Source organism: Aquarana catesbeiana, linkage group LG01, assembly GCF_042186555.1.
Source record: "Aquarana catesbeiana isolate 2022-GZ linkage group LG01, ASM4218655v1, whole genome shotgun sequence".
Taxonomy (NCBI): Eukaryota; Metazoa; Chordata; class Amphibia; order Anura; family Ranidae; genus Aquarana; species Aquarana catesbeiana.
The window spans coordinates 969,274,141-969,300,162 of NC_133324.1; the positions used below are offsets into that span (position 1 = coordinate 969,274,141).

General features: G+C 42.1%; 1 protein-coding gene across 1 annotated transcript in view; it reads left to right on the top strand.

Moving 5' to 3' along the window:
* Nucleotides 1-21,822, top strand: part of LOC141122459 (receptor-type tyrosine-protein phosphatase alpha-like) — a gene marked incomplete in the record, with an annotated part of 620,682 nt that extends 598,860 nt beyond the window's left edge. Inside the window, 8 exon segments of the mRNA XM_073611976.1 lie at nt 2,591-2,740; nt 5,761-5,860; nt 9,814-9,893; nt 10,750-10,884; nt 11,993-12,118; nt 12,242-12,399; nt 15,272-15,407; nt 21,238-21,822. Of these exon segments, the coding sequence (XP_073468077.1) occupies nt 2,591-2,740; nt 5,761-5,860; nt 9,814-9,893; nt 10,750-10,884; nt 11,993-12,118; nt 12,242-12,399; nt 15,272-15,407; nt 21,238-21,312 (960 nt within the window).
* Between the last annotated feature and the right edge of the window lie 4,200 nt (nt 21,823-26,022).

A 26,022-nucleotide genomic window follows, 5' to 3' on the forward strand; every position in this document is an offset into this window, starting at 1 on the left:
GCATTGCTAAAGAGGAACAGAAACTTGCTGTAATGAAAGAGGATCTCAGGAAAAAGAAATCCCTGCACAGAAAGTCTGGAAACCGTAAGAGGGAAGTATCCAAGCTGAAGTCTCTGGAAGAGGCATTGAAAAAGCAGGAGAAGTTGGTCCTCTCTGAAGGAAAGCAGCGGTGTGTTCAGAGAAAAGTGTGAGAATGAGGAGAGATGCCAACAGATGAAGGAGAGTGCCTGTGCCAGTGCCACCCAGAGGGTGGATGCCAGAGCAATGGCGACAGTATGGATGGGGGGGTAAGGAAGTGGCTTCACATGGTGGCCCCAGTACCCCTGTCTCAGGATCTGTTGTGTCTGAGTCAGTATCTGCCCCCTCCCCAGCAGCCTGAGTCATCTCAGGAGGAGGTTGAGGAAAATTCAGGCCATTACAGAAATGGAATCTCCCTTGAGCGGCACAGACTCATCAGATGAAGATCATGATAATGGAGTGCTTGCTGAAAATCTCTCTCAATGTGTGGAGGACTTTCCTGAGATTTCATCTGCCAACAGATCCTTGCAATCAGCAGGGAATGCAGGAGGAGCTGGCTGCAAAGAGTCCCACATGGACACTAACAGTGCAGAGCAGGAGTGTCGCATGAACATTGAAACTGCAGAGCAGTTTGCAAATGTGTGCTAACTAAACCCCTGCCTTTAACATACGGTTAGACAGGTAAATTTGGTTGGTCAGCAGACTGGTTGGTGAGTTGAGCTATGGAATTGTCTTTTTCTTGTATGTATATGCCCTCCATGTGCTCCTTACTGTGAAGGCCAGTTATGGGTGTGGGCGGTGACCAGTGTCTTGTTAGAGCAGGAGGGCTGTATGAACGCTGAAACAGCTGGTGTTTTTTCTAAACAGAAGACTTTACTTGATGATGGGACTGCTGGTATCTGTGGTACCTCTGGGACCATGGTGAGCGGGACTGCTGTGCTGGAGGGGAGGAGGGAGGATCAAGTGGTGGGTAATTTACCAATCCAGATTTTAGAGGTTCCTATGCAGCCAGTTACTATTCTTATGCAACCAGTTAATGTGTCATCTTTCCCAGTTAGGAATTATGCTAAGGCTGTGTCAGGACAAAGTCATTCTGCTGGTGGTGGAAGGGAGCCAGTTATGCGACTTTCACCTAATGCACCTTCCATTAAACGCAGGAATGTGATACAGCCCAGATGGGAAGGAGGAAGTATTCCACCTATCAGGAGGGAGGTTGTGGATAAGATCCTAGCCATGGGATTTAAGGCGGAGGATATTTATGCTCTTATCAGTCGGGCTGTTTCCTTTGAATATGATTTGTCATTTGTGCGTCCAGAATCACTGGATCTGTTTTGGGAACGGTTTGAGCGTTTATATGGGGGCTAGCCGGACTGGAAGGGGCTTATCCCCAAAGTTGTCTCACGACAGCTCTTGATTAAGAATGTGACTATCCTGACTAGGAATGAGTCTATACCACCCCGAGGATTTATGGGTCTGGTTGAGGAGGTTTGGTGAAACGTTGTGTCCCCTAAAAAAGATTGTTGATGATAGAGGAATCTGGACGGGTGGGTGGTCAGTGTCAATGAGGTTGAGTGTGTGTGGGAATGTGGTCCAGCATTTGCCCTCTGCTGCCTTTATTGGTAGAGATAGGATTACCGTTTTCTACCCTGGTCAACCTAAGGTGTGCCATAAATGTGGAGTCAAGGGAGATTTCTCCTCTAAATGTCCAGAACAGAAGTGCTCTTTGTGCCAGGAACTGGGGCATCTGGCAAGGGACTGTAACATCATTAAATGCAACCTATGTGATAAGGTTGGTCACACTTATAGCTGGTGCCCTAAAGCTTTGCACAATAAGCCAGAGCTGGTGGAGGAATTCTTCCATCTGGATAGAGAAGAGTCTGGGTTGGCAGAGGTTGTACCAGGAGATCCTAGTGTCTCTGTCCCGTCAGAATCTGTGTCAGTGTCCCCCCAGTCTGTGGTCTCCCAGTCAGTGTCAGAAAGTGTGGTTGTCAAGTCTGTGTCTGCACCTATTGTTTTTCCTAGTGTAGTGAAGGCAGAGGAGGGTCCTGGACCAGCGTGTATGGTGGTGCCAACCCCTCCTCCTCAGAGTGGCAGAAGTGCGGCAGGAGGTCGGCAGACACCGAGGGGTGGAGTGAGGGATGGATTGGATGATGGTGGAGGGGGAGGTGGGAAGGGAATGAAAGTGGCTGGTACAGAATGCAAGGTGAATGATGTGGAAGTCGGGGTGAATGATGTGGGGGGAGGGGTTAATGGGGGGGGGTTTGGAATCGCATCCTGATGGCAATTAAATCTCAAAAGGTTTCTTAACCTGGATTGCGTTTAAGTTGCGGTTCGGGGTTTGTAGTCTCTTTTTTGTTGTCATTAAAATATGTTTCTTTCTATGTTATCTTTTCAGAAAATGGTTTTGTTTACTTGCTGATGTGTAAGCACGCTTGTTTTTGTTTAGTTGTTGTTTATTTTTGTGTAAAAAAAAATGTACACTCTAATGTCCCCCCCCACAGTCTCACTGCTCTGTGTGACCTCATCGGATGACAATGGTTAGAATATATTACCTCTCCCCATCTCCCGTTAGGAGCAGTACATCTTCCTCTATGACGCATTGCTGGAAGCTCTCCTCTGTGGGAACACCATCGTTCCGGTATCGGACATCCAGAAACACATCGGTCACATGTCAGTACGGGATGGCAAGACCAACATGAGCGGATATGACAAAGAATTCCAGGTAATGTCTCAGATGTGTTCATTGACACCAGAAGTCTGAAAAAACATAGCTGCGCTCTTGAGCATCAGCGGGGTAAGACGAATGCCGCGTACACACAGTCGGACTTTTCGGCTACAAAAGTCCGTCAGCCCGTCCGACAGACTTTCGACAGACTTTCGACGGACTTTTGGCGGACTTGCGGCGAACTTTCTAACCAACGGACTTAACTACATACGATCACACCAAAGTCTGACGGATTCGTACGTGATGACGTACACCGGACTAAAATGAGGAAGTTGATAGCCAGTAGCCAATAGCTGCCCTAGCGTCGGTTTTTGTCTGTCGGACTAGCATACAGACGAGCGGATTTCTGGGTCCGGCGGAGTTACGACGTAAATATTTGAAGCAAGTTCCAAATCTAAAGTCCGTCTGATTTGCGACTGGAAAAGTCCGCTAAAGGTGCCGGTGGAACACACACACGATCGGATTGCCCGCCGGATTTGGTCCATCGGCGTCCGTCGGACCAGTCCGGACAAAAATTCCGACCGTGTGTACGCGGCATAAGTCTCAGAAAGATTTCAAACAATATAAATCTGCCCTCCAAAAATACAGTTCCTGCCTCCTCACTGTCAAGCAGACCTATTTTATCACTCTCATTAACATCATATCATCCCGCCCCTGTCAACTCTTCTCTACCTTTAACTCTCTACTCTGTCCTCCACTGCCTCCACCCACTAATGCCGCGTACACACGGTCAGACTTTTCGACTGGACTTGTCCGACGGACGCCGACGGACCAAATCCGGCGGACAATTCGATCGTGTGTGGGCTTCACCGGACCTTCAGCGGACTTTTTCAGTCGCAAATCTGATGGACTTTAGATTTGGAACATGCTTCAAATCTTAAGTCGTAACTCCGCCGGACCCAGAAATCCGCTTGTCTGTATGCTAGTCCGACGGACAAAACCCACGCTAGGGCAGCTATTGGCTACTGGCTATCAACTTCCTTATTTTAGTCTGGTGTACGTCATCACATACGAATTTGTTGGACTTTGGTGTGATCGTGTGTAGGCAAGTACGGTCATTAGAAAGGCTGTTGAAAGTCCGCCAAAAGTCAGTCGAAAGTCTGTCGAAAGTCTGTCGGACGGGCTGTCGGACTTTTGTAGCTGAAAAGTCCGACCGTGTGTACGCGGCATTACTCTCTTACTGCCCAGGAGATCGCCAATCACTTCAAACATAAAATTGATACAATTTGTGAGGCGATCTCCGCTGTATAGATACCTTCCCCACCTAACACTCCATGTCCACAGGTACAATCATTACTTCCTTCATTTAATCCCACCACTATAGATGGGATTGCTAAACTTTTCACTGACATCCACCTAACCACCTGCACCCTGCTCCCTCCCAAATGCTGTAATCACCCTCTGGCTCCATCCTACACTCTCTAACTCACATCTTCAATCTCTATCTCTTCTGGCATCTTCCCCCAATTCTGTAAAACATGCACTAGTCACCCCCATACTTAAACAGCCCTCACTGGACCCCACTAATCTTAACAACTATAACCCCAACTCCTTGCTCCCCTTTTTATCCAAACTCCTTGAACGTCTAGTCTACAACTGACCGAGTGACCACTTCATTCTTGATCCCCCTTCATTCTGGTTTTTGCACTCAACACTCCACGGAAACTGCTCTCCTAAAACTCGCAAACTATCTGCTAAAGGCTAAATCCAATGGACGCTATTCTGTACTCCTACTTCTGGACCTCTCTGCTGCCTTATAAACAGTGGACCACTCTCTTTTCCTCGAAAAACTCCACATCTTTGGACTCTGTGACTGTACTCTTCGCTGGTTCCCATCCTACTTATCCAACCACACCTTTTGCGTTACTTACAATTCTACTCCACTTCTCTTCCTTTCTCTGTCGGGGTTCCCCATGGTTCTGCTCTGTGACCTCTCCTATTCTCAATCTACATCTCCTCCCATGGCTTCTAATACCATTTCTACGCTGAAGAGACCCAAATATATCTCTCTAACCCTCAACCCACCCCTTAAGTCTCCTCACGTATCACTAACTTACTAACAGACATATCAGCCTGGATTTGCCTCTCTGGGATTGGGAGGGAGTTTTTTTTCCCCTGCTGTGGCAGGTTGGGTCCTGCTTTTCTGTGTTTTTTTTTTCGCCTTCCTCTGGATCTACTGTGGGTATAGGATTGGGTATATGGGATTGTATGATATTTTTTAAATTTTATTTTTATTTATTTTTTTATGGCTGAACTAGTGACTTGTGTCTTTTTTCAACATGACTAACTATGTAACTATGATTCCACACTACTTCCTCAAATGCAATCTATTCAAAACTAAGCTCACAATATTTCCTCCCCCACGTGCCCCTTCCCCTGACTTCTCTGGCAAAATCGATGGCACAACTATTAACCCATTCCCAGCATACCAAAGTTCTAGGTGTAATCCTGGACTCTGAACTCTCCTTTCAGCCCCACAGCCAATCATTCCCCAACCTCCGCCTCAACCTCCGCAACATCTCCAAAATACGCCCCTTCCCTACCAATGACACCACAAAGCTCTTATTCCACTCTCTGGTCATCTCCCGCCTCGACTACTGCAACTCCCTTCTCATTGGCTTACCCTTAAATAGACCCCTCCCCCTTCAGTCCATCATGAATGCTGCTGCCAGGCTCATCCACCTTACCAACCACTCTGTATCTGCTTCTCCTCTGTGCCAATCCCTCCATTGGCTTCCGCTCACCCAAAGAATTAAATTCAAAAGACTAACAATAACTTACAAAGCCATCCACGACAACTGATGTAGCCTCCAGCTACACCACTAACCTGGTCTCTAAATACCAACCAAATCGATCTCTACGTTCCTCCTATCGAGTGATCCTGTGCTCCTCTCCTGACAGAGCTCTAACCCTTCCACACTCCATTCAAAAATAAAAAATAAATGTTTTGGTCATAATTCTTCTAAATCATATATTAGAGATAATATAAATCTTTAAAAAAAGTATTTATCTTTCAGGATCTGGAGAAGCTCAAAGAATTATATCAGATCTATCAATGTAAAGAAGGAAAGAAGCCAGAAAACCAGGAGAAGAATCGCAACCCCGATATCCTTCCAGGTGATATGACTGTTTTATAGGGCAACAATGTAATAGGCCAAATTTATCAGTTTTTTTTTCTTTTTCTTTAAACATATTTATGTATTTTATTATTCATCAATCAGTTAATTATCGATTAACCAATTTTTCAAAGCAGAGGCCCTGGAGAAAAAAAAATGGCGGTTGTGGCAATTTTTTATGTTGCATGATATTTGCCATAGCCGTTTTCCAAGTGCATATCTTTAGGGAAAAAATGCACTAAAATGAATTTGTGTACAAAAATGCACTAAAATGAATTTTAGTCTACAAAAACACAATATAATGTCTACATTTTTGGTGAAATATAAAATATGGGGTTTTATTGAATAAATAGATACTAAACTTGTCAGGTCTCAAAATTGCCCACGCCCGTGAAATGGTGACAAATTATGGTACCTAAAATTGCCCAAAGGTGACACTTTAAAAACATTTACAGGTTATCAGTGATATCTCACATGTGTGGTGCAAATACTGTTTTCATACACGACCAGGGCCTAAGCGCATTTGCGTGTATGCCGAAAGGGGTATGGGGGTGCTTTAAAAAAAATGTATTGTTATTTATTTTATTAAAGTATTCTTGTTACACTTTTTGAAACCAGAAGTATCCTTTTCAATTCAATTCATCATAGATCATTAGACACAGAGGAGATCAGGGAATGAAGGTTTCCAAACTGATGTTTTAATAAATTCTTTATTTCTCAAATACACATTTCATAAAGGGAGCACCAATAATACTAGAGTCACACAACATTATCCGTTTTCTTAAAATACAGAAAAAGCTGAAAACATTTGGTTTAAGATTTACTATCTTTCTTTCTCTATTTGAAACTCCACACAGCCCCATCTGAGCAAAACAGGCAGAGATGGAGAATTTCAGCTTGAGTTATTGGGCTCTATAGACAATGGGCTTTTATCAGGAAAAATATTTTATAAAAATTTTTTTTTTTATTACAAATTATCTTTTGGATCCGTATTTTTTTTATTCCTGAACAAAATAAACAGTCTGTTATAATTCATAATTATTTGACTAAAAATTTAGAGAAATATATCACGTAGATTTTATTTTTTAGTCCTGAATACTATATACAGTATATATTTAATTTTTTATTTATCTGACAAAAATAGAGTACAAATATATTTTAGATTTGTATTTTTTTTTGTCCTAAATATAACAAATATGTAATTAAACATATGCAAAATGAATGCTTTTATTGTATAAACTGACTAATGAAATAAGGAGTTGCCCAAAAAAAAAAAAAACTTGACACAATGGATAAACACATACTCCACTACTTGGGTACATTTCCCTCTTGGAAATAAAACTGAACAAGACAACAGAGAGATGGAAAACTACAGAACTTTATTTCTTGTATTTTTTTTTTCTCTTAAGTAGTTTATTAGCTGAATGTTTACTTAGAATAATTAATATTATGGGCTGTGTACGTGTGGTAATACTGTAATAATATAATTATTAGTTATATGTTTATAGCAATCATGTATTCTGAAATCATAGCTACATCTGATACCAAAAGTATTGGGACGCCTGCCTTTACACGCACATGAACTTTAATGGCATCCCAATTTTAGTCCGTAGGGATCAATATTGCCACACCATGCTCCAGAAGTCTGCCAGAGTCTCAGGAAGGGGACCTGGAAGAAGAGTAATTCGTCTGAAATAAATTATCATAAAACATTCTACAGGAACCCCTACAGACAAGAGTCTTTGTACTATACTGTTTGCTGTTATAAAAATACACTATATTACCAAAAGTATTGGTACACCTGCCTTTACACGCACATGAACTTTAATGGCATCCCATTCTGAGTCCGTAGGGTTCAATATTGAGCTAGCCCACCCTTTGCAGCTATAACAGCTTCAACTCTTCTGGGAAGGCTGTCCACAAGGTTTAGGAGTGTGTCTATGGGAATGTTTGACCATGCTTCCAGAAGTGCGTTTGTGAGGTCAGGCACTGATGTTGGATGAGAAGGCCTGGGTCGCAGTCTCCACTCTAATTCAATCCAAAGGTGTTCTATCGGGTTGAGGACAGGACTCTGTGCAGGCCAGTCAAGTTCCTCCACCCCAAACTCGCTCATCCATGTCTTTATAAACCTTGCTTTGTGCACTGGTCCAAATCATTTGGTGGAGGGGGATTATAGTGTGGGGTTGTTTTTCAGGGGTTGAGTTTGGCCCTTAAGTTCCAGTGAAGGGAACTCTTAAGGCGTCAGCATAACAAGACATTTTGGACAATTTCATGCTTCCAACTTTGTGAGTTTGGGGATGGCCCCTTCCTGTTCCAACATGACTGCGCACCAGTGCACAAAGCCAGGTCCATAAGTTTGGGGTGGGGGAACTTGACTGTCCTGACCTCAACCCAATAGAGCACCTTTGGGATGAATTAGAATGGAGACTGCGAGCTAGGCCTTCTTGTCCAACATCAGTACCTGACCTCACAAATGCTCTTCTGAAAGAATGGTCAAACATTCCCATAGACACACTCCTAAACCTTGTGGACAGTCTTTCCAGAAGAGTTGAAGCTGTTATAGCTGCAAAGGGTGGGCCAACTTAATATTGAACCCTACGGACTAAGACTGGGATGCCATTAAAGTTCATGTATTCATTAATATACTAATACAACTGTAAGCCATTATTTTTAATAGATTAATTTTGTATTGTATTAATCATTATGTAATCTGTTCTACTCAGTAAAGAAATGTTTTTCTTGTAGTGTCTTTTTTTTTTAGTTTAAGATCAACTGTGTCAAATTATAACCTTAGGGGAACCCCCCCCCCCCAAAAAAAAAAAACCTCAAAGACAGTTGGATATATTTCCTAGATCAAAATATTCCCAAGTTAAACCTTCTTTGAAAGCAGTGTTGGCATGCATTAGTTAACTTGCTAATAACTTTATAACTAATTAGAAAAACTAAAAAAAGAATCACATATGAGGCTTTAATTAAATATATTGTGTTTATTATAGACTGACAATAAAATACTTTTTAAAGAAATAAAAGAAATACAGAAATAACATTTCTATTTTTTACACTTCATTTATTATTATTTTTAATAATGCAACTGTATCTAACAATTACACTATTAAAAAATGGTACTGCAGATCCCACTGCAGCCATAAGGTGGCAGTGTTAATCTTCGAGCTGAAATATTCATTTATCAGAGAAGCTTCCAGCATGTGATCACATAAGCCCTCCTTTCCATTCTATGACTTTTCTTTGCTGTACTATTCTTACCATAAACTCCTTCATATACTGATGGTGAGCGGGTTTAAATGTAACTTAGCTTGAAAGTCTAACAAGAGGGAACATCAGTGTATGAAGTGATCAATCTGCACAGCTTACTGGTGACAAATGTGTGAAATTCCAAGAAGAGGACAGGGGGTGGGGGTGGAGAGACACAAATAGAGAAGACTGCTTTCCTGGCAAAGTCCTCCTCAGGGTCTAACAAAGGTCTATTGACTTACTTGCACCTCCTGACCAAAAAACGGGAGTTATCTATATTGCTATATGCTCACATCTATATAATAATAATAACAAAAAATCATTTTTAAGTAGAATTGGAGAGTGTGGAAGAGACTGACGACCTACCTCTAGTCGGGAGATCTTCTTTTTTGCTTGATTACATAAATTTTGTGGAAATGCCACTTCTAATGGGTGTCACTGGAACAGGTGTCCCGATTAAGGCCTTCTCCTTCATTCCTGTTTCAGTGACAACTGTAAGATTTGTGATTTCCCCTCAATTTCTGACTAACTGGTGTGAATATCCTGAACAGGGGACTCAGTAATAAACGAGCCTCTAACCCAACAAAACCCACACAAAACTAGAAAACACATTTTCAGTTGAGTTTCACTTTATCTTTGGCTGTAAAATCCCCAAACCATGGCCAGATGTCTTCTCACCTCCAGTGTTATCTCTTTCCACAGGTGATCATTGGCGTCCGGCCCTGATGTCCGCACTGAACACCCGGGGGGCTCCCGGATACATCAATGCTGTGTTTGTGAATGTAAGGTTCTTCCAAACTCAGTGCTTCCCGGTCATGGAAAAAGGCGGGATTATTATAATGGAATATTATTATTATTATAAAGCAACATAAACATATAATTATATAATATTATTTTATAATATGAAAAAAGAATGCAGTCTCCTCATCAAGCTACCATATAACACATTTTTTGTTCTTGGGTTTACATATATATATATATATATGTGTATGTATGTATGTATATGTGTATATGTTAAGTTCACACAACTTCCTGGACAGGAGGGACCAGGCCAAGCCGAGCTGATGGAACCCAGTCCATATTAAATGTGTTGTTCACATTAACTCCACCAATCAAAAATGGGCACACATTTACTGGTGTATGAATACTCATGAACTGAACACAATTTTATTATATACTGTAAGCCTCAGGTCAGACATGTATCAGGAGGTGGGGCTGTGACACACAGAGAAATAATTAAGGTCTTAGAAAATAGTTGTCTAAGCCTAATTCACATAGACCGTTGGGTCAAATTTTATTCTGCTTCCTAACCGCAACACCACTCAAAACTGTTGAAACAGGGAGCAGATGGAGGTGTATACACGGCAAGGTTAGCATTGCCTCACAAAAACAACGCTGCTTGCAGAGTTAGGCACTTCACGCTTTTGCAACCACCTCCATTCACTTATATGCAAACATGCTTTAAATGCAGCTAAGACCTGGCTCAAAGCATCAAAAGTGATCATTTTGCCCTTTTAACAAATTAAATCTCACAGAGCATTTGAGGAGCATCACTTCTTTTTTTTTGTATATTTTTGTATCTTAGTGGTCTTCTCTACTAGGAATGTTGTTCATCCACATCTTCCCCTATTTTTTCAGTCCAACAGCAAGGAAGAAGTCCTGATCGCCACCCAACTACCCATGAAGCAGACATTAGCCGATTTCTGGGCACTGGTCTGGGATTATAAATGTACCGTGATGGTGATGATGCAGAGAGCTCAGGACCTGCAAGAGGTCAGCATGGACATTACTGCATTGTTACTTACTATCATTGCTGCATCATTTTTGACTATCTTTGACTCACCATCATAATTAACCTTTACTCGCTGTCATTAATCGATCATTACTCACCACCCTTACTCGGCATTATTACATTTACATTCCACCATCCTTCACCATCCTACCATACTTTACTATATCATTGTCCTTCATCATCCCAGCATTCTTCACTATCCCACCCTCTATGTCCCACTGTCCTTCACATCCCACCACCCTTCTCCATCCTACTGTCCTTTATGATCTCAGTATTCTTTACCAGCCCACCGTTCTTTACATTCCACTGTCCTTCACCATCCTACCATACATTATCTTATGAGTGTCCTTCACCATCACTCTGTCCTTCTTCATCCCACCGTCCTTGATCATCCCGCTATTCTTCACCATACCACCTTCCTTCATCATTCCACTGTCCTTTACCAACTCATTGTCTTCCTCTATCCCACCATCCATTACCACCCCACTGTCTTTCACCAACCTACCTTTTTTCACCATCGCAGCATCCTTTACCATCCCACTCTCACTTTTTATCCCAGCATCCTTCACCATCCTTTACCATCTCACCAATGCACCTCTACCCATGCTCCTCCATCCCAACGTTCTTTACCATCCCATGTTTCTTCACCATCCCACCATTTTTAACAGTCCCACTGTCCTTCACAATCCCACCTTCTTTCACCATGCCAACTTCATTCATTATCCCATTGTCCTTCACAATCCCACCTTCCTTTACCAGCTCACCATCTTTCATCATGCCACCATCATTGACCTAGCCACCTTCCTTTACAATCCCACTGCTCTTCACCATCCCACTATCCTTCACTATCTCACCTTCATTCATTATCCTACTGTCCTTATGATAGTCAATAATTATTGCCAGATTCTGTTCTTAGGAATCATAGAACTTTCTGCAGTACCAATAAAGGGGAAAGATGACTCCACCAGCCTGACAACTTTTCAGAAATGATTACACACAATTGGCATAAAATCATTTGTTTTACTTTTTTACTTGTGTATTATGAAACCCTGCAACTGGTGATGAGAATAACCATTTTATCCTCTACAGAACGGTTGCCGGTTCTTCCCAGACAAAGGAGAGACCGGTTATGGGATTTACAAGGTCAGGATGACCGCAAGGGCTTCTAGGAATGGATTCACAGGCTTAACGCTCAGCCTGAGGAAGACTAACGAGGTGAGATCAGTGGGCAGCCACTTGGAGGAGCCAGTAAGATGGGCAATCTCTCTATATTTCTCAGATTTTATTGTATATTCATAAAAATGAATGTAACTAATAAGTGTGCTCTGCTATCTATAGACCTATAACAACAGCATGGAGGTGAAGCTGTGGTGCTTGGACTCCTGGCCCCTGGGCAAACCTCTCCCAGAGAATCCAGCAGCTGTCATCAGTCTGATTGGAGAGGTGGAGAAGCACCAGATGACGGTGCCTGAAAGTCACATCCTGGTGACCTGCTGGTAGGTCCAGCACTTCCTCTGTGGTATAGCGGGTGACTATAAAAATTTACCTAAAATTGTTCTGATACTGGCTCGTGGCTCATACAGGGACCGGTGATGTATGATGGGTTGGTGATGTACTGGAGAACTTATTTAAGCTCACACAAACATATAGACTTCATGCCAAGTGAGAACTGAGGCCAGGAAGGTCAGGGCTAGCACTACAGGTCTTAAAGCAGAACTATAATACGAGGTGTGTTCAGAAAGTAATGAGAATTATATTTTACAAATGCTTTTATATAAAATTTTTACAATTGAACATTGTCTCCTTCAAAGTATGTACCTTGTGAGTGTACAAAACGCTCCCAGCAATTTTTTCATTCTTTATAGCATCCCTGGAAGTCTTCAAGTGGGATGGCATTCAGAGTCTGCGAAGTGGCCCTTTGAAATTTATCCACACTACCAAAATGGTGTCCTTTCTTATGTTCAAATCCCGAGTCACAATTTCATGAACAACTGACTGACAGCAATTCCCGTTTCCTCTGCAATCATTCTGATAGTGAGCCAAAATCAAAAATGGAACAGAATGTGGATGCAGTGAGGTCTGGTCTCAAAAAGTGACCGACGGCTCACTATCAGAATGATTGCAAAGGAAACAGGAGTTGACAAGTCAATTCTTCATGAATTTGTGACTCAGGATTTAAACATGAGAAAGGACACCATTTTGGTAGTGTGGATAATGTCCAAGGAGCCACTACGGAGGCTCTGAACGCCATCCCACTTGAAGACTCCCCGGAATGCTACGAAGAAAGGAAAAATCACTGGGAGCGTTGTGTACACTCATAAGGTGCATACTTTGAAGGAGACAATGTTCAATTGTAAAATTTTTCAATAAAAGTTTTTTTTTTAAATATCATTCTCATTACTTTCTGGACACACCTCGTACAATTATAGGACTCTGGGATTGTGAAGAACGGTGGACCAGTGAAGGATATTTCTCATGTTTGGTTGACAGTACCCAATTCTCACCCAATTATCAGAAGTCATGCTTGAATTACTGTACACTGGGATTGTGTTGTTGTCAATTCTTGGGGAACGTCAAAGGGTAGTAATAGTGGGAGGATGAGTTGATATGTGTAAATTCATCTGTTCGGTACAAGTGGGATGGGATTTCCTGAAAGGATTAGTTTTTAGGGAATGCCAAAAGACAACAGAGTTGGAGATAGACAGATTGGGGTAGGGAGTTCTGGAGGATGGGAGAGACTCTGGAGATGTCCTGGCATTCAGCATGGGAGGAGGCAACAAGCAAGCTCAATGGTATGAGATCTTAGGAGGAGCAGAGAGGATGGTTTGGGTGATATTTTAATACGAGGTTGGTGATGTAGCTGGGGGGCAGAGTTGCGGATAGCTTTATAAGTAGTTAGTATAGTTAGTATCTAGAATTTTCTTCATTGAACAAGCTGAAGCCAATAGAGGGATTGGCAGAGAGAGCTGGCGGACACTGAGAGGGGAGAGTCTATGTAGATGAAGGCCAATGAAGAGAAAGTTGCAATAGTCGTGGTGAGAGATAACAAGGGAGTGAATTAGTAGCTTTGTGGTGTCATTGGTTAACTTTATCTCTGTACAATCTTTTACTCTCGCATATCTATTTTGTGTCGATAATTGAAGCTTATGTAAATTCATACATGGGGGCTGACCGAATTTTGCTGTTTTCAGGTGGGTGGTCTCAGGTCTATTACAGCCTCCATGGTCTGCTCAGGCTTTGTCAATCTGCAGGGTACTTTGATCATATTTACATGGCCGCCGGCCTTCCTATGTACAGTATATGTACTCTATATATACTAGACTTACTGCACAAATTCTAACATGCACTATATTGTCAAAAGTATTGGGACACCTGCCTTTACACGCACATGAACTTTAATGACATACCAGTCTTAGTCTGTAGGGTTCAGTATTTAGTTGGCCCCACCCTTTGCAGCTTTAACAGCTTCAACTCTTCTGGGAAGGCTGTCCACAAGGTTTAGGAGTGTGTCTATGGGAATGTTTGACCATTCTTCCAAAAGCGCATTTGTGAGGTCAGGCACTGATGTTGGATGAGAAGGCCTGGCTCGTAGTCTCTGCTCTAATTCAATTCAAAGGTGTTCTATCGGATTGAGGACAGGACCCCAGTCAAGTTCCTCCACCCCAAACTCGCTCATCCATGTCTTTATGGACCTTGCTTTGTACACTGGTCCAAATCATTTTTGGTGGAGGGGGGATTATGGTGGGGGTTTGTTTTTCAGGGGTTGGGCTTGGCCCCTTTGTTCCAGTGAAGGGAACTCGTAAGGCGTCAGCATACCAAGACATTTTGGACAATTTCATGCTCCCATCTTTGTGGGAACAGTTTGGGGATGGCCCCTTCCTGTTCCCAACATGAATGCGCACCAGTGTACAAAGCAAGGTCCATAAAGACATGGATGAGTGAGTTTGGGGTGGAGGAACTTGACTGGCCTGCACAGAGTCCTGACCTCAACCCGATAGAGCACCGCTGGGATGAATTAGAGAGGAGTCTGCGAGCCAGGCCTTCTCATCCACATTGGTGCCTGACCTCACAAATGCGCTTCTGGAAAAATGGTCAAATTTTTCCATAGATACCCTCCTAAACTTTGTGGACAGCCTTCCCAGAAGAGTTGAAGCTGTTATAGCTGCAAAGGGTGGGCCAACTCAATATTGAACCCTACGGACTAAGACTGGGATGCCATTAAATTTCATGTGCGTGTAAAGGCAGGCGTCCCAATACTTTTGACAATGTAGGATATTTTAGCTACCGTAAAAATGCATTTTGTTCACTAACAATGGCCAACAGAATAATTATACTGCATTCTATATATTTTTTTTTGTGTCTGAACAGTGATGGAGCGAGCCGCTCGGGCCTCTTCTGTGCCGGAATCATACTCTGCGAGCAGATCCGCAGTGACGGCTGTCTAGATGTGTCGCAGGCCGTGCGTTCCCTTCGGAGGAGACGCTGTCAGTTCATTCCCAATGTGGTATGTTATGTATTCTAGATATACTGCATATATGTTGTGATATATGGGCCAAATACAGTCATTGTCAGGTCACCTGAGACCAGGTGACAGATGCGCTCCATAGGAGTTGGAAGTGCACCGCTAAGATAGTGGACCCTAGGACTGACTGCTGCGGATAGTACCCAGGGAGGTTCAGGAAGCAGGTCTACTGGATCAATAATACAGATCCCAGTGGGAGCTAGAGCATAGATTCCCCAGGGCGCGTAGTCTAAGAGCCAACAGGTGTTCACCAGAGCCCCTAGTGGTGAGGATGGACTGAGCTGCAGTCTGGCTCCAGGTCGCGGCCCCCAGGGTCTCACAGCTCACGCTCACGGTAGACTACAGAAGAAGGAAGCAGCAGGCTGGAACAACAAGGATAGTAAAGGGATAAGGCAGAGGTCAGGGCGACTAGCAGACAGGAACAACAGAGTACACGCCAAAGGTTCAGGGTCACAGGCGAACAGAGATAGTCGGGGACACGCCCAAAGGTCACGGTCACGAGCAGACAGGAATAGTCGAGAACACACCAAGGTCAATAACAGAGACAAATGAAGAGCACCCGGTAAGCAGGCAGCCAAACACACAATGAATACACAATGGTTGATCAGCACCGCTGGCTTGCAATGCACAGGTTAATATAGGTGTAACGAGCCCCTTGCTCGCTCGGTTCCACTCTCCCGACACTCCTCTGCAGCTATAGAATCAGATTGCAGATTGCAACATCTGATGGTTCGGTCATCCGATGCTCCAGGACTAGAACTTCAGCTATGTGCCGTTCTAATCCAGTTGTGTAGCTCAGAACAAACACCAGGCAGGCTGTATGTAAGTTCAACCAGGAATCTCCTTTATTGAAAAATACAGGCTCTTTTATACAGTAAAAGAGGAGGTGCATACCTCCGGCTCTTATTACTCTGAACATACACCTGTGACCAGAAAACTAATTAACATGAGCTAATTAACTAATGACTTTAGACAGCCTAGATGACTCAGACATGACCTTTAGGCCAGACTGGCCATCTTGTAGCTCAGAGAACCCAATCAACATTATCACAATAGCAGAGTTAATTAAACACAAACAACAATGGGGATCTAATGACTCTTAGATCCCATACTAGAGACTTATTTACAATACACATTCTAGCAGGCAACAGACAGACAGGCAGCTGGAATTGACATCAGCATCTCCTAACAGTATTTGTCCCAGCATTATGAATCAGCCACTATTTCTAATATTTCTAATATGGTAAATCCAGGGTCCCCAGAGTCTGTGTGTCCTGGGGGACCAGGACCCGAATCCACAGTAATACCACCTCAAGGGTCCCCAGACACACAGCTCACAAAGAGCACCGTTCCCCCAAATGCCAGGGCCCATGATCGATTGGCAAGAGGCTAACATTCAGTCCCCTCCAAAAGTCTCTCTCCCGGCTAGGTCTGTCACAATAGGGTTCCCTGATAGGGCCTGGGGTGGAGCCATGCTTAGAGGAGAGGTTATAAAAACAGCCAGGTGACAGTGACTGGCCTCTTAGTCTGAACAGATGAGGAGAGGTAAGCAGACAGAGAAAGATTACTGCATAAGCATGACAGTCATTTGTAGTGGTACGAAAACCGTGACCTGTTATGGTATAAATAAAAAGATTTTGTGTCACCCAGGTTTCTCACCCAGACAAGTTGAGGGGCTACAGGGTTCTTATGCTATATGGAGGAAACTGGACTTTCGGTTTCCTCAGAGATTGATGGAACCCAGTTTGAGTCCTAGAGGCTGGAAGCTTTGTAGAACTTGGAAGGAATGAAGTCTCCAATCCTGGGTCTATGATTTAACAGCACACTGATTGTGTAGGTGTACCCCTTTTATTATAGTTGTTGGCAACAATTCAGAGCTCCTTCTTCCCTATGGATCAGTCAAAAGGTGCAGGTATGCTCAGAGGGTTTGTTGTAATAGGTTCTTATTGGGGTTTCACAATACAAAAGGTTACAAAGGAAAATTTGCAAAGGGCATTGTAAAACTGCAAAACAATACAGCCACAGGTGTAACTAGAACCTTCAGGGCCCAGGTGCAAGAAACCATTAAGGGCCCCCTGACCCCCGGCCTGGGCCTTCCCACTGATCCTGGGGCCCTTTGGTTCCATCGCGGGGCTATTTATTACGGTCCAATTAAGGTTCCCACAGCAGGACTCTTTTACGTGTTCTGCAGTGGGCCCCTTCCTGAAATCTTTGGGCCCCCCATGGTGGTTTGCAAATGCAACCTCTGCTCCCTGGTAGTTCCGTCACTGGTGTCAGTAGTTTTTTTGTTTTTCTTATTTTACCTTTTTAATTATTTTTGCCATTTTTATTGATTTATTTTTACAATTTTTTATTCTCTTTTTTACAATATTTTTTAGGAGCCCTGTTGGGGAGCTTTGGTGAGATATCAGGGGTCTAAACAAACCTCTGATGTTTCACTTTTGAGACAGAGAAAGGAAATCGAGGACACAGCCCTCAATCTCCGTCTCTGCAGCCTTAGCTGCACAGAATGAATGGACAGGAATAGCTCTGTACAGAGGCTTCCCATTCGTTCACAAACTGAAGCATAGAGAACCAGTCATTGTTGTTACCTTATTAGAATCCTTGTGTTATCGTTGTTGTATTACTTGTCCATGTCGTGAGCCAGGTCATCACCTCAACAGATTTCTCCTCTCTTTCTTCTTTTTCTCTTTTTCCTCTTCTTCTCTTCTTTTTTTTGCCTTACTCCTTGTTTTCCTATGACATTTTTTATATGAAGGGTAATTTAATGTATTCCTTAGTTGATATTCAACACAAATACTGTATTACCCATATGGTTTTTATACTATATTCTCTATATTCTATATTTACTTTACTTATTTTCCTCTTCTTGTTTACTATGCAAAAGACAACCTTGGGATACCTTAATATTTCACTTACTGATTTATTCCTCATCAGCATTGAGTTATGTTCTTGTTCTGGGGATTCGATTTTTACAACTTTTCTTTCTAAATTGGTTACACGTAGCTAATGTTCATTAAGGAGAGTGTTACACCTTTATGTTATATATCGCTTCATATAAATATTATACGTAATAACGTTTCCAACTTTGGTTATCCATGCCCCCACCCATCCACAGCTTGATTGGGGTGGACGGGTGGTCTGGTGGCATTCTTTACAAATTCTTTCACATAAATTTTGACCTTATTTAGGTTCCTCACATCTATCATTATCTTATATTGTCTCTACGATGCTTAACCTTCTTCTCTCTAGCAAGTTTAATTAGAGTTATGAATATATAGATATGATTATATTGTTTTTATATGTATCTCATGCTATGATATTTGTTATAATTTGTATTCTTTTATACAAATTTCAATAAAAATATTGAACGAGAGAACACAGTTTACTATGCCTCAGTTATGAATGAACAGGGTCAGTGATCGGTACGGATCACTGTCTCTATTTATTAAGACAAGGAAGAGGCCAGTAAATTACACATTTACTGGGCCGTTTGCCATTCTCCATCCTGACAGAATCCCTCGCAGCAGCTGATTATACAAGGGTACGATCACAGCAGCAAGTGGATAGGAGGGGTGGCAGGGTTGGCATGTAGAGGAACAGGTCCCCTTCATTTTCTTCCTGCAACCATTAAAAGGATGCAGGAGGAAAATTGAGGGCATTGGTTCTTCTATATCAGGGATATGCAATTAGCGGACCTCCAGCTGTTGCAAAACTACAAGTCCCATCATGCCTCTGCCTCTGGGTGTCATGCTTGTGGCTGTTAGAGTCTTGCTATACCTCATGGGACTTGTAGTTCTGCAACAGCTGGAGGTCCGCTAATTGCATATCTCTGTTCTGTATGCTGCCCTGCCGCCCCTCTGATCCAGGTGTACAGGGGAGCCACACGGAGCATAGGGCTGGGTCACAATTGTGACCTCTGTAGATACACCCCTGAATACAGCCATATATTTCACATTGAGTTTGCAATAGAACAATAAAACGCCAAGAACAGTCATCATAATCAGAGTTTCTGCTGTTGCACTATTTGAACCAGTGTTGCTATTCTTTCTCAAGGGTCGTTTAGAAGGTAGGGCTCAGGGATGGAGATTTTTCATAAGCAAGATTGATTCTCATTAGAGCAGTAGCTTCTGACACATTAGGTGCCAACTGCGTTCTCCAGAGTTTAGGTACTGTATATCTTTAGCTAAAATATCCAGAGTTAAAATGCAGCTATAACTTTCAAATAAAATATTTTTTGCAGGCTTTTATTGCAGAAGAAACTCTGTAAATCTACAGTAGATGACTGTTTGATTCTTCAGCAATAAAAGTGTCCCACCTGCCTGCCAGCAATTTTTTTGCCGACTGCACACTAGGCCACACATGCTCAGCTCAGTGTACATTCTCGGTATGCTTTGGAGTTACGTCATCCTAACTTGGCTATTCAAGAAGACTTCCCTGAAGATATGAGCTTTCAGTAATCACCTAAAGGTGAGCAGAGTAGGAGAAAGTTGGGCAGATAGTGGTAAAGGGTTCCAGAAGAAGGGAGAGGCTCTGGAGAAGTTCTAGGAGGTGAAGCCTGTGGAGGGATTGGCAGAGAGGGGTGGTGGACACTGAATGGAAGCCAGTGGAGGGATTGGTAGAGATGGGTGGAGGACACTGAATGGATGCCAGTGGTGGAATTGGCAGAGAGGGGTGGAGGACACTGAATGTAAGCCAGTGGAGGGATTGGCAGAGAGGGGTGGTGGATACAGAATGGAGGACAATGAAGGGATTGGCAGAGGGGGTGGAGGACACTGAATAGAAACCAGTGGAGGGATTGGCAGAGAAGGTGGTGGACACTGAATGGATGCCAGTGGAGGGATTGGTAAAGAGGGGTGGTGGACACTGAATGTAAGCCAGTGGAGGGATTGGCAGAGAAGGGTGGAGGACACTGAATGGATGGCAGTGGAGGGTTTGGCAAAGAGGGGTGGTGGACACTGAATGGAACCCAGTGGAGGGATTGGTAAAGAGAGGTGGAGGACACTAAATAGAAGCCAGTGGAGAGATTGGTAAAGAGAGGTGGAGGACACTAAATAGAAGCCAGTGGAGGGATTGGCAAAGAGGGGTGGAGGATACAGAATGGAAGCCAGTGGAGGGATTGGCAGAGAAGGGTGGAGGACACTGAATGGATGGCAGTGGAGGGTTTGGCAAAGAGGGGTGGTGGACACTGAATGGATGCCAGTGGAGGGATTGGCAGAGAGGGGTGGAGGATACAAAATGGAAGCCAGTAGAATGGTTTGGCAAAGAGGGGTGGTGGACACTGGTCATAAGCCAGTGGAGGGTTTTGCAAAGTGGGGTGGTGGAACTGAATGTAAGCCAGTGGGGGATTGGCAGAGAGGGGTGGAGGATACATAATGGAAGCCAGTGGAAGGTTTGGCAAAGTAGGGTGGTGAACACTGAATGGATGCCAGTGGAGGAATTGGCAAAGAGGGGTGGAGGATACAAAATGGAAGCCAGTAGAATGGTTTGGCAAAGAGGGGTGGTGGACACTGGTCATAAGCCAGTGGAGGGTTTGGTAAAGAGGGACAGACACTGAGGGATTGTTAAGGGAGATACAAGTCTGACAGAAGCACTCATAATAGACTCAAGGGGGACAGTCTGTGTAAAGGTAGGCCAAGGAGGAGGGAGTTCCAATATTCGAGGCAAAAGATAAAAATGAAGTCTATTAGTATCTTGGTGGTGTCATTGGTTAAGAAGGGTGAATGTTGGAAATGTAGAGTAAAGCAGAGTTTAGTTTCTCTTTAAATGCCATAATGTAACTGTATATTGATGTTCATTCCTCTCTCTGCAGGAACAATACTCCTTCTGCTACACCCTGGCTCAGAGTTATCTGGATTCATTTGAAACCTACGGGAACTTCAAATAACAAAAAATTACAACCTATCATCCAGGGACATCCCCAGCAGGATCCAGCCAGGAACCCGGGCCAATGAAATTCCAAATTATGGACAGAGCTGGGGACATGCTGTCAGTGCATTCTGGGCCGCTGCATGGGGTTGCACACGGACAATGGGACCTATCGAAGGTTAAGGTGGGGTACAGGGGATTAGGATGGAGAAGGGTCTGTCCTTATACTGATGGGTTCCTGGGCCTCTCTGTAGAATAAGAAGATCCCAGTATAGGCACGGTAAAAAGGGCTCTATACATTATTTTATATATGTAAATGTTTATTTTGTAAAGTGCTGTGCAAAATTTTGGTGCCATATAAATCTGTTTAATAAATATTAATAGTATTCAATGTGATCAGTCCCGTATAGAGCTTGCATTTTCGCTCTGACACTTTCTCTGTGTATAGTTTGTAATTACATATCATGCCTGTTCATTCATTGTATCTGGTGGTGCTGCACAGTGATTGTACATTACTAAATAAGTGAAAACTAGTGCGCAAAACCACAATATGAGTAAGGGAATTTTAAAACTGACGGTGAAATATAAGTAAGGGAATTTTAAAACTGACGGTGAAATATCCGATGGAGAGCCGCCAACATAGATAGGTCCACTCAACTCCCCAAAAAATATTAAAATAAAGATATGTGGCGCTATTCCATCAATCAGTAACAACAATAGAAATGTAAGGTGCAATGGGCAGAACAAACCCCACCTTCTACAATAAATGTCAAGAGAATATATCCAGTAGCTTGACAATAAATGTCACCATACACGAGTGGATAAAAAATATGGAGATACAGTTCTGGGGTGTGAGAAATAAAAAAAAAAAAAAAAAAATTAAAAAATTAAAAAATTAAAAAAATTTATATACAGTTTCAGTGCTTGATGGAATATACCGATCACCCCTCATCAAGTGAAACAAATTATTCAGTGTGAATCTGTGAATATGTAAAGCTGACTTCTCAAATAAGATATTCACAACCAAAAATCATATATAAGTGATAAATCAGTACCTCACAAATAATCACTGGAGATACAATAAATACTAGTGATGACAAATTAAGTAAGTGGCTCTTAAACGTGAGCTTACATGTAAAATATTTAAGTGACAAATAGTGCAAACAAATTCATATGTTCAGCAAAATTCATCCCTTTGATAAAGTCACGTGCTGTGACGCAACGCGTCAGGGTAGGAGGAGTCAGGTGCTGACGCTTCTCGGGGACGGCCGAACCCGGAAGCTTTGCTTACATCTACTGTTTACTGCCTATTTTAATGTAAGTTACTACGTTTTTTTCCAATAAATGTGTTTTTAATACTGCACCATGAGACCTCTCCTTTGTTCTTGATTAACCGCTGGGACCGCTGAAATTGCTGGGAGCTGTGGGATGAGAGACAGACTCATTTGATGTTGAAAGACACGCTGCAGGAAACACATCCTCTCCTAGTTAATATCTACCCGCTCTACTTGGCCCATTGGGGGCCGCTGCTGGAGGTGAGAGGCTGGGGGAAACACCTGGGAGATGCACTAGAACGTGCATAGAAGAAAAATTACCAGTCACTGCACACTCTTTTTGCACTGTGTTTAAAGACTTTGTTGTGAAAAGCACCCAACACCACTGCACCTTTTGTATGGACTACATTGCACTATTGTCACCGTTTGGGACAGCATCTCTGTGGTGGGATTAGCTGTCCTATTATAAGCAATTTTCTATTTATCTTAAATATTATTTAATTTATGGTATGATTGGAATTTTCAGCTGGATATTTATTAATTATTGCACAATTTTTGCTGAACATATGAATTTTTTTACTTGTCACTTAAATATTTTACACGCAAGCTCACGTTTAAGAGCCACTTACTTAATTTGTCATCAATAGTATTTATTGTATTTCTGGTATGATAGGAATTTTTAGCTGGATATTTATTATATATTGCACAAATTTTGCTGAACATATGAATTTGTTTGCACTATTTGTCACTTAAATATTTTACACGTAAGCTCACGTTTAAGAGCCACTTACTTAATTTGTCATCACTAGTATTTATTGTATCTCCAGTGATTATTTGTGAGGTACTGATTTATCACTTATATATGATTTTTGGTTGTGAATATCTTATTTGAGAAGTCAGCTTTACATATTCACAGATTCACACTGAATAATTTGTTTCACTTGATGAGGGGTGATCGGTATATTCCATCAAGCACTGAAACTGTATATAAATTTTTTTAATTTTTTAATTTTTTCATTTTTTTTTTTTTTTTTATTTCTCACACCCCAGAACTGTATCTCCATATTTTTTATCCACTCGTGTATGGTGACATTTATTGTTAATGGATATATTCTCTTGACATTTATTGTAGAAGGTGGGGTTTGTTCTGCCCATTGCACCTTACATTTCTATTGTTGTTACTGATTGATGGAATAGCGCCACATATCTTTATTTTAAGATTGTACATTACTGTTCCCCCTCCAGCACAGCAACCCTTACTGTCTTTTTAATTAATACAATTTTGAACATTATGACAGCAAGCACAAAAAAAAAAGGCAATACACGCCTTGTCAAAAATGACGGTACTCTCAAGAAAATATCATATTTATAACTCCAATATATAAAAAAAAGCACCTTCTACAACAATCCCATAAAGCTGAACTTCAGGTACAGATTTTATTGCATAGTTACCTTTGTCCAGTTTGGCACAATGTAAGTATAATATATATTCCATCCAGAGAGCAAAATGTGTGTGACAAAAAACACACTAGTAGTAAAGCAATGTTTGGCTTTTAATAGTTAGCCAGAGATAGCGTCCGATGTATTTGCCGACTCACCTTGTATAGGATCCAAGTAACTCAAACAGTGCCTTCAAAAAGTATTCATACCCCTTGAAATTTCCCACATTTTGTCATGTTACAACCAAAAACATAAATGTATTTTATTTGGATTTTATGTGATAGATCAACACAAAGTGGCACATAATTGTGAAGTGGAAGGAAAATGATAAATGGTTTTCAATTTTTTACAAACAAATATGTGAAAAGTGTAGGGGTGGCATTTGTATTCAGCCCCCTTTACTCTGATACCCCTAACTAAAATCTAGTGGAACCAATTGCCTTCAGAAGTCACCTAATTAGTAAATAGAGTCCACCTGTGTGTCATTTAATCTAAATACAGCTGTTCTGTGAAGCTCACAGAGGGTTTTTAGAGAACCTTAGTGAACAAACAGCATTGAGAAGACCAAGGAACACACCAGACAGGTCAGGGATAAAGTTGTGGAGAAGTATAAAGCAGGGTTAGGTTATAAAAAAAATCTCCCAAGCTTTGAACATCTCACGGAGCTCTGTTCAATCCATCATCGGAAAATGGAAAGAGTATGGCACCACTGCAAACCTACCAAGACATGGCCGTCCACCTAAACTGACCAGCCGGGCAAGGAGAGCATTCATCAGAGAAGAGCCAAGAGGTCCATGGTAACTCTGGAGGAGCTGCAGAGATCCACATACTTTTCTAAATGTACATAATATAACTGGGTACTATAATTTATAGGTAAAGTTGATCCAGGGAAAATCTGATTGCCTCTCGGGGGATTAGGAGGGAATTTTTTCCCCTGCTGTAGCAAATTGGATCATGCTTTGCTGGGGTTTTTTGCCTTCCTCTGGATCAACTGTGGGTATAGGATTGGGTATATGGGATTGTACGATATTTTTTATTTTATTTATTTATTTTATGGTTGAACTAGATGGACTTGTGTCTTTTTTCAACCTGACTATGTAACTATGTAACAGCTCAGGTGGGAGAATCTGTCCACAGGACAACTATTAGTCGTGTTCTCCACAAATCTGCCTTTTATGGAAGAGTGACAAGAAGAAAGACATTGTATAAGAAATCCAAAAGAAGTCCCATTTGCAGATTGTGAGAAGCCATGTGGGGGACACAGCAAACATGTGGAAGAAGGTGGTCAGATGAGACCAAACAATGTTTACGTAATTTTTGCACCCTCATAAATCTGCCCCAAAATATATTCAACATGAAGTAAAATACATTAAACCTTCAACGCCAGCGCCAGGTTTCTGATGCCACTAGGCGGGGTGGGATTTCTGATCATACGACTGCTGTGATTGGTTGTCACAGTGGTCACATGATTGGAAAGCTTTCCGTTAGCCACCAGTGACTTTGTTGGGAGCGTTCAGGGTGCGCGCTCTCAGCACAGCTCTGTTTACATTCTGGTTCACATATCTGCGGGCTCTGTGCATTAAGGCCCACCCACTGAAAGACCACATATATTCTATTCTGCTACATTAAATACAGGTCGCACTAATGTGATATTTTATTTAGCAGATTTTGTTGATTATATTTTGGGTCAAACGTATGGTGGTGCACAAATTAACTTACAGTGGGGACGGAAAGTATTCAGACCCCCTTACATTTTTCACTCTTTGTTATATTGCAGCCATTTGCTAAAATCCTTTAAGTTCATTTTTTTCCTCATTAATGTACACACAGCACCCCATATTGACAGAAAAACACAGAATTGTTGTTATTTTTGCAGATTTATTAAAAAAGAAAAACTGAAATATCACATGGTCCTAAGTATTCAGACCCTTTGCTGTGACACTCATATATATAACTCAGGTGCTGTCCATTTCTTCTGATCATCCTTGAGATGGTTCTACACCTTCATTCCAGTC